Here is a 10,000-nt window from a genome sequence, read left to right on the forward strand (position 1 = left end):
GTGGGGGTGGGGGGAGGGTACAACAAGGCGCCGGGGGAGGGGTGGGGGTGAGGGGGGATGTTGGAGGGATGATGTAGTGGGGTCAGTGGCACATTACCCGCCAGGACAGGCCCTCCTCCACGGCCACAGACAGCGCCTCGGACGGGTTCTCAATCACACGGCTCGTCTGGCCCGAGAAGTCCATGGCCACCAGAGAGTTCTCTGAGATGCTCCTCTGGAATGGCAACACACACACACACACACACACACACACACACACACCGCACACATGAATACACACGCACAGACATACACACACACACACCACACACGCACAAACACAGAGACATACACACGCACACACACCGCACACACACACACACACACACACACACAAAGTGACACACACATACATACAGACACATACACAGACACACACACACAGAAGCGTGCACACACATTGTTATTTTCTTGAGACTGCATGCCTAAATGGCTTCAAACAGAACACTTAACGGCATGACATCACGCAGGAATTTTTCCGACCCATCACACACGAGCAATTTATGGGAGTTAAGAAAGACAAACAAAATAATCAGAGCTATGACGCTATGGTAATGCACTGTAAAGCACCACCCAGTGTTCTAAGAATGTAACAATTATACTCTGTAACCACATTAGTGTAAGCCTAAGATCAGAATGTATATTAGAGATAATATGTGTATATGTGTGTGTGTGTGTGTGTGTGTGTGTGTGTGTGTGTGTGTGTGCCTCTCTCATAGCTTTACGTTCCACATGAAAACCTACAGCAGCGAGAGAAAGAAAGACATTGTTGTGGCGATTGCCGTTCTTTAAGCTGTCATAGTGGCTGATTCTCTGATTGCCTTGGAGAGGAAATGCCTCTTTTATTGGCCTTTGACGCGCTTCGAGTGCCGTGGGCTTCCTCTCCTCCGCCTCCGAGCCCGCTGGGCTCCAAATCCTCCGAGCCGCCCCACACAAAGTGACCAGTGTTTCCCCCCGGAGGCTCAGAACATTCCACCGCTTCTAAGAGCCGCTTGCCCCCGCTGCAGATAGTAAAGAGTAAAATATACTCAAGTGGGGTGCGTCTTTGGAATAACCCTCTTACGCCCAAATCTGTAATCTCTCCCTCAAAGAAAAAAAGAGAGAAGAAAAAGTTGGTTTCAGTGGTTAACTTTGTGATTTTTTCTTGCTACCAGTTCTGGCTTAACCAGGGAGTGGGGGTTTAGGGCCCGCACACATTTGTGTGGTGAGTGGTGAGTGTGTGTATTTGTGTGTGTGTGTGTTTGTGTGTGTGTGTGTGTGTGTGTGTGTGTGTGTGTGTGTGTGTGTGTGTATGCATGCATGTGTGCGACGTAGAGCGGTCTAGTTTCGGCAGTGGACGGTGTGGCCCTGTGCGCGGACTACCCTGGAGTAGGGTGACCCCTGCGCGTATCTTGCGGCCTAACTTAATCCCTGCGCGCTGTCCAGGCCCTGTTCCCAGAAGCAGCGTAACCCCGGGGCTGCTGCGGGGGCTTACGGGCCCCTCATGCCTGCGCCCTCTCCCCCACGTTCCTCTGGCTGCCCGGCCCAGGTGACGAGTTGTTAAGTCGGAGAGCAGCTGATCGGAGCCTATTTTTAGAGTGCTGAGGCTCCTCGAACATATTCCAATGACTAAAATAGACAGACTGTTTACCCATTCAGAATACTGTCATTTGGGGGCTGGAGTGGACGAGGTGAGCAGGGTGGACGGGTCGAAAAATGTTTGCAATTCCTGCAAGTATTGATTGCTTATGACAGGTGATATATTCGTGATTAAAAGCCTGTTTTGACAATCAATTTAAAGATGAAATATGTGCATGCATGTGCATGTCTTTGTGTGTGTGTGTGTGTGTGTGTGTGTGTGTGTGTGTGTGTGTGTGTGTGTGTGTGTGTGTGTGTGCGTGTGTGTGTGTGTGTGCATTTATTGAAGTAACAACGAGTGAGTGTATGTCAGCAAACCCAAATATTGCCCTCGTTGTATTTACATTTATTCAAATAAGAGCATTTTTAGTGGTCAGTGCATTTTACATAGTCAAAAGGTGTTATGAAGCCTTCTGTGTGGGTAAGGCTGGTATGACCAGAGCCTGGTCACCTACCATGGGAGAGGACTTCTGCTTCTGGTGCGGCTGGAGGAAGTTTTGGTACAGCTGCATCCCATACTGTGGACACAAAAACAACCACGTCTCAGCCACTCATCAACATGGCCCACTGACAGATGTCTCAGCCACTCATCAACATGGCCCACTGACAGACGTCTCAGCCACTCATCAACATGGCCCACTGACAGACGTCTCAGCCACTCATCAACATGGCCCACTGAGATGAGGAGGGATGAGATGAGGAGAGAGGACTGGAGAGAGAGAGCGAGAGATGAGATGAGGAGAGAGGACTGGAGAGAGAGCGAGGGATGAGATGAGGAGAGAGGACTGGAGAGAGAGAGCGAGGGATGAGAGGAGGAGAGAGGACTGGAGAGAGGGTCTGGGCTACCTTGAAGAGGCGGACGGCGGTGACCCAGCAGGTCCGGGTCTGCTCGTCGTCCGCACATAACAGCTTCAGGTCCCGTGGCGAGTTTGACTTATTGGGCTGCAGCAACGGCAACAAGGAGAGACAAAAAAAAAACGATCCAGTTAGGAAAAAGGAGAAACGGAAATATCCTTACACTACTAAACTTGAAAGCACATCAATTACTATCAGTGAAAGTGAGACTGAATAGCTCTTTTACAAAGGGCATTGTTAAGTCTATAACAATGCCCTTTGTATAGGGGTATTATTCAAACACAATGGGACGGCATTTACCACCCTTTTGAGGCTGCTCTGAGCACTGTACAGACCCTTGTCTTATATGATTGACAAATCTACCGCATATGTGTAGGCTATTATCTGCTATGTTGCACCCCCATCCCAAACACACACACGCACACATACACACACACAAACACACGCACGCACGCATACGCACACGCACACGCAAACACACTCACACACAAACACAGCCCTCAAACACAGCCCTTGTTCAGGCAGCAGGACTTTCCCCTGCATATTTCACCACCATCCCAAAGTTCCCTACAGATAAGAGGGCAGACATAGAGCTCGATTAGAGTGGGGATTTACATCCGACACTAAACAATGGGGCCAAGATAACGCTGAGGGTCAATTCGGTTTACTGCCGCAATCTCATGACTCTCTCCCTTTCACTGTTTTTTATGCTTTCAGTCGGACTGTTGCGGCCAAAGACAATCTATTGCTGCACTGGCAGGTATCTCAAGCCATCAGAATGAACTTCTTTGCCTTGCAAGAGAAGGACGCACTGAGATGACGTCTATCACATGTCACACTCTTATGAGTAGCTCAAATGGCTGACCCCCATGTGCTCCAGAGACATGATGCCACAGGGGTCTGATGACACTACACACACACACACACACACACACACACACACACACACACACACACACACACAAACACACACACACACACACACACAAACACACACACACACACACACACACACACACACACACACACACACACACTTCTCATTCCTACATATTCATCTCCACAGCCTTCCGTTGGGTCAGTTAGGCACTGGGAATAACGCAGTGGCAGCAGAAAGCGTAACGCAACGCTCAGACCATAATAAGTTCTATCTCGTTCCTAAGTAACACAAGCGGTTTATCTAAACTGACAATTGAATACTCTCGCGTTGAGTTTTTAAAAGTTGAACCAAGTTCAACGCTCAGCTTGAAGCGCTGCCACCGTTCCGCTGCCGAACTATAGAGAACAATAGGAAACCTGCCGCTTGCCACTGGTCAGTGTGATCCCTGCCTTACTATAGGCTTTGTCAAAAGATGCATGCACTGATATGAATTACTTCCTAGAGCTCGATTCCTGTGAACAGCTTGGAATGGGCTGATTTGATAGTGCACAAGAGTGCAAACACCGTGATGATAAGACGAAGATAAAGGAGAACATGTGGTCCATTGTGAGCAGGGTGGACAGGGAGCAGAGGGCCAATGGCTACCTTCACACAGAAGCCGTAGTCAGTGGGCGCTCCGTGGAGTTTGCGGTCAGACAGCAGGGTGTAGACGTCGCTGTCGCTGAACTCCGCCATGAACTGAAGGTGCCTGGGTTCCTGGAGGGGAGAGGAACGAGGGAGAGACGGAATGAGATGAGAGAGAGAGATAGAGAGAGAGAGAGAGAGAGAGAGAGAGAGAGAGCAGAGGGAGGAGTGCATGTCACACACTGTTTAGGCCTCGTCATTCTGGCATGCCCCCACTTTTCTTTTTTTTTTTTTTTTGCAACAACACCCCATTCCTTCCCACCCCTCCTCACAGTCTTCCCCCCGCCCCAGCAGCACTTGTGATGCTCCATTTAACTGCTAATGCAATGAGGGCAGGGTGCTGCGCTCCCTCCGCCACCGCCCCCAGCCTCAAGTTCCAGCACACACACACACACACACACACACGCACACACACACACACACACACACACACACACACACACACATGCGCGCGCACACACACATGCGCGCGCACACACACACACACACACACACACGCGCGTGCACACACGCGCACACACACACACACACACAGGCAGGCAGGGGGGGGAGGATGTCAGTGGGTATGGGGGTCGGAACGTAAACATGCCAGCAATGCAGAGCATCCAGAAGGCTGTAAGGACAGATGCCAGACAAATGAAGGCTGTAATGTAATATAGCTGGGGGGCCGGCTGGACATGTGCGCACGAAGCTCAGCGGGCTTCAGAGGTCAGCGCTCGAAAGAGAGAGAGTGAGCACGTCCAATAAGGCTTAGGAGCTTTCAGTCCAGAGAGGATTTGAGGCAGTGCAACAATGCAAAGGGCCATACTTGTGTGACACCTTTGGGCTTTTACACGTTTCACTCGTAATGTCAATTAAAGCAAGTCAGTCATCCATCTTCCAAGGCTAAGTGGGCAAAAACACAAGAAAGAAAGACAGAAGAAGCACAAAGACAAATACACACATTTCACACACACTCTCACACGCTCTCTTTCACACATAATCACAAAGTTATTCATAACATAACATAACCCCAACAGTAATACTTCTTACACCCAATCCAATGTAAAAACAGTCAAACTGTCCAGCATCTACAAAACATAGTCTAATTGGGACTTGAAGGTGTCAGGATTTGAAGGTGTATGCAAGGATTTAGATAGTGCATTACGTAAATGTAACGTAAAAAAGGTGCAAGGGAGCAAGAGTTATGCAAGCACTGAATCTTCTGTTTAATACTATACAATAAAAGTCATCATAACTTCACCAGTGCAACTAAACTCCCAATGAAAATGTTGTCCCTCAGTCTCCTCATAACCTCTATACTAAATGTAAAACGTTTGCACACACCCTCCAATCATTCTGCAGTGTGAGACTGAGGGTTTGTCAGCAAGTAAGTGAGAGTGCATCTAAAAGGCATGGTGGACACTGCATTAGTGGCTGATAGAATGTGTGAGAGTATAGAGTATATACTGCTTTGATAGTGTATTTACTATCAAGTGAAGCTTGATAGTGAAGAGAGTATACAATTCAGTGCAATTAGTGTAGTGTGTGTGTGTTAGTATGGTGTGTGTGTGTGTGTACACGTGTGTGTGTGTGTGTGTGTGTGTGTGTGTGTGTGTGTGTGTGTGTGTACACGTGTGTGTGTGTGTGTGTCTGTGTGTGTGTGTGTGTGTGTGCGTGTATGTTTGTGATGTGTGTGTGTGTGTGTGCCTGTGTGTGTGTGTGTGTGTGTGTATGTTTGTGAGAATGTGTGTGTGTGTGTGTGTGTGTGAGGGAGAGATAGAGGTTGAGAATGTGTGAGAAAGGTGTGTGGTGTATGTGATGGTGAATGTGAAGAGCAGTGTGTGTGAGATTTAGATAATGTGTCAGGGGTCAAGTATGGCTTAGTGCACACGGTCAACTATATAGAGGCATGCACACACATGCATGCAAGCACACACACACACACACACACACACACACACACACACACACACACACACACACACACACACACACACACACACACACACACTTCAATTACAAACCCTACAATATAAAGAAGAAAGCTAGTGTTGGTACACCCATCTGAGTCCTGCCCTATCAAACAACATTCCAGATGTTTAATATGTATATTCAGTGCAGGGGATGCAGGGGCAGAGTGTGTGTGTGTGTATGTGTGTGTGTGTGTGTGTGTGTGTGTGTGTGTGTGTGTGTGTTGCAACGGCTAACGCTTTATCTTAACAGGCATGCCAGAGAGGCAGGGTGGAGGGAAAAAAGCCATTTCCCAAGAAGACAAGCACAAAGCTGCTCTTTGTTCTGCCCCCGCGACACCCTCTGCAGCGCTCTCCATTCAGACGCAGCCACACAGGTACCCCCCTGCTCCACCGAGCGGAGCGAGCGCTAGCCATCGGACAGAGCAGGGGCAGGAATGAGAGGGGCCATAATATATAGAGATGAGAAACAGAGAGAAAGGGGTAAAACAGGGGGAGAGCACCAGTCAGATGGATGGACAGCAGGGAGAGAGAGAGAGAGAGAGAGAGAGAGAGAGAGAGTCATTTCAGGTCTGACTTCTCCAATGAATTGAATTACCTATATTGACAGGCGCACACAAGTGAGAAAACAACAGTTCTTTTGTTGTCGCGAACGAAGAGAGAGAGAGAGCGCGAGAGAGAGAGGGAGAGAGAGAGAGAGAGAGAGAGAGAGAGAGAGAGAGAGACCAAGGGAGGGAGAGAAATCGAGACAGAAGTGGAAAAAAAAAATGGAAGGGGCAGAGCCAGTTGGCACGGCAGTGGCGAGGTATAAGCTTCACCTGTCAACGGTGTGAAAGGTTCAGTGGCTGGCACGGCCGTTGCCCTGCACACAGATCCTGCTTAACCAGTTCACCCGACCTGAGCTCCACTACCCGGCACAGCCCACACCACACCACGTCACACCACAGCACCACGGCCAGGCAGCCTGGCACACAGACGACCCGTGGAGCACATGCAACACGGCTCCATCCTCATCAGCCCTGAGGCAACAAGAGCTAAAGACTTTGTATTGCGGATGGTCATATTACAACGTCATTCCAAGAGATCACCCAGTATTAACACTATTTAGTCGCTGAGCCAGTGTGTATTGGAATTCTGTCAGCATTTTAATATTTTAATTCATTGCATTCAAGGAATATATATATATCATTCAATTTAGTTAAATGGAGAATAGACACTCAAGTGTTTGTTGTCCTTTCTGTTTAGGAAAACAATGTTTGTTTATTCTGAATCATCTTCACAAACATATACCCTAACAACGACAAGGTCATATTGTGCTTGTCAAACAGAAATAGTTGACTAATGCAACGGGGTCTGTGTGTGTGTGTGTGTGTGTGTGTGTGTGTGTGTGTGTGTGTGCACTCTTGACCAACCTTCGAAGTGCCCTTGTTAGAAAAGTAGAGGCCGGACCTCCTGAGCACAAAGTAGAACTTCTTCCATGACTTCCTGCCCTGCTCTTTGGCATGGAGGTAACCATGGATCTCTGGACAGGTGCTTGAGTTTAAAAAAGTCTGCGGGACAAGGAGCAATCCACTCTTATCAGAACATGCTCTTTAATACAAGGCCCACAGATTAAACACCTGAGACAGACAGAGAGGCTAAGTACCTGTATGAGCTGGGAGTGGTTCATGATCCCGTTGGTTTCACTAGATATAGACACCATGTGCTCTGGGAAAAAGTCCTGTTGATATAAGAGCAATACTGTTCACAATCAGCATTTCCGGCCACCGTGCTATCTAAAGCTAAACTTACCTTTCTACTTATGAGTAATAGCTAAGCTGTTTGTTACCTAAGAACCAGATCCATTACTCAGAGGCCTCCTTTCAAACCAAACATTCTTCACAGGAAACATGCTGGTTAGGCTGAAGTTATTGTTTTACAGTAATTCAGAGCTCACCAGAGGTTTCTTGAAAAATTCATATTTGGCATAGTTCTTCCTGAAGCACAGCCGGCTGTCCGAGTCCATGCCCCATGCAGACTGCACCTCCATCACGGACTCATGGTCTTCTATGGTTCTCTCTGGGAAAATGGGGGAAAAGGACAAAATGCACATATGCAATCAAAAGGAGAGCTGGGAGACCCTGCTGCAAGAGTCCATGACAGCCATGCAGGCCTCACGCGCATAATCTAATAAATAATCTGCTCTGCTCTCCATGTTCTTTTTCCAAGTGGATTTTGAAAAGGTCACGCTGCTGCCACTCCATTCATAAAGCCATCTTTTGTTCCACCTGAGGCACTCGGCCGTTCGGCAGGACTTCTGAACGGCCTTCGTCTCCTATAGAGCAGCGCTTCGTTCATGTGGATTAACGATTTACCGGGTTTTGGAAAATGATTCTTTGTCGTTAATGGGTAGCGAAGCTTCGATAGCAAAGCAAAGGCCACATTGAAAAAAAAAAGAAGCAGAGCAGCCCAGTCACTTTATCATTAAACATGATTCAAATGAATATTTCATGAATCGACGGAAGGCAGCAGGCTGCAGCTAACCATCTGGAACAGTGCACTGTTATCCCAGCCTAATTGAGTCCCACACCATAGCCATAATCAATGATTACTGGCCGTCGGAACAAAAGAGGGTTACGCAATCATATTACGCCAATTCAGGTGGTGCTTTTCGTCTTTGCTTCTGAGTGTTCTGGTAAGGCAGGTCATAAATATAGTGTTGCCATCATGACGTCAGCCACTTCTTATGTGTGTGTGTGTGTGTGTGTGTGTGTGTGTGTGTGTGTGTGTGTGTGTGTGTGTGTGTGGGTAAGTGATGGAGAGGGAGACAAGAGCGTGCACACGGAAAATGACGTGATGCATAAGAGGTGACACGCAAACTATAAGGCATGTTACAGGAGGGATGAATAATGCAGCGGCTGCATTTAAACACAAGAAGCTCTCAATTATTGCAAGGGGGAGGGAGCTTCCAGACGAACACGGATGCATAATGCAAAGGCAGCTAAACAGCTTCTCACTGTACCAACGGACAGGCAGAGGTTAGGGGATGGGGGAAATTAGAACTTAGGACTGTGCCTGAGAGAAATTAGAACTTTAGAACAATTATGTAGCTCAACTGTGTTAAATCTGTATGGAGAAGAGATACTGGAATACTGCACAGCAATACTGGATTTAACAAAACACATTAAAAGCTATAATGCAACTTTTGAAGGTCAAGTGACCACTGTATTGCTTGCAATAAAAAAACATAGTAGTCCATTTAAATACTGAGTACTGTGTGTGCTGGATTTAAACTGAGCTCACTAGCAACACTGACTTATATATTAAAAGCCTGAGACGGTCAGCACTGGCCAGTGAGGGATCACAAGGAGCGTGACACCACCCTCACGCATTCCTGCCATTTTAAGTGACACACAGTCAGGTGAACTGTAACTTCATTTTATAGTCCCGTCGTTTGCAGGACAAGGGGGTGTTGAATGTGTGTGTGTGTGTGTGTGTGTGTGTGTGAAGAGAGTTGTCCAAGAAGTTGTGTGCGACTGACCCGGTGAAGTGGCTCAGCCTAAACCACGCCAGCAGCGCCATATGAAGTGGCGAAGAGAAAACGCCGCGAGCCAACACGCGTGTGAGAGAGCGAGGGAAGAGAGAGGGAGAGAGAGAGAGAGAGAGAGAGATTAAGGATGGAACAGATGGGTGAATTATGCAATGGTGTGAAGAATGCTACTGAGGAATATTCCTCTGTGTAGAGGAGGCTGCACCAGATCTAGACTGGAGTCTCTGCTTGTTTAACCCCTTCCTCCACCACCCCGCCATTAACAACACAGGGGGCTGTAGGCTGAAGTGCAAACGTTAAGATCAGTCAAGCACAAGAGGCGCGGGTGCTTTGTTGAGGGCTTAGCTGGCACAAAAGCACTGTTGCAGCTGCAAGTTTACACAGTGAGTTTGTCCTGCTGCAGCTGGGTTGACCATGGAAGTGAAAAAGCAGCAGCAACATTTG

The 10,000-nt window shown here is 47.9% G+C and overlaps 1 protein-coding gene across 4 annotated transcripts in view; it reads right to left on the bottom strand.

Moving 5' to 3' along the window:
• The window catches only part of grb14 (growth factor receptor-bound protein 14), a 48,261-nt gene that overhangs the window by 6,319 nt on the left and 31,942 nt on the right, over positions 1-10,000 (bottom strand). For all 4 annotated transcript variants that reach the window (XM_042083275.1, XM_042083303.1, XM_042083293.1 and 1 more), the window contains 7 exons: positions 7,964-8,085; positions 7,673-7,747; positions 7,440-7,577; positions 4,037-4,147; positions 2,503-2,598; positions 2,112-2,174; positions 98-214 (listed from right to left, as the gene is read on the bottom strand). In XM_042083275.1, the coding sequence (XP_041939209.1) occupies positions 98-214; positions 2,112-2,174; positions 2,503-2,598; positions 4,037-4,147; positions 7,440-7,577; positions 7,673-7,747; positions 7,964-8,085 (722 nt within the window). The remainder of the gene's footprint in view (positions 1-97; positions 215-2,111; positions 2,175-2,502; positions 2,599-4,036; positions 4,148-7,439; positions 7,578-7,672; positions 7,748-7,963; positions 8,086-10,000) is intronic.

The sequence above is a fragment of the Alosa sapidissima genome, chromosome 2 (genome assembly GCF_018492685.1).
Source record: "Alosa sapidissima isolate fAloSap1 chromosome 2, fAloSap1.pri, whole genome shotgun sequence".
NCBI classification, from domain to species: domain Eukaryota; kingdom Metazoa; phylum Chordata; class Actinopteri; order Clupeiformes; family Clupeidae; genus Alosa; species Alosa sapidissima.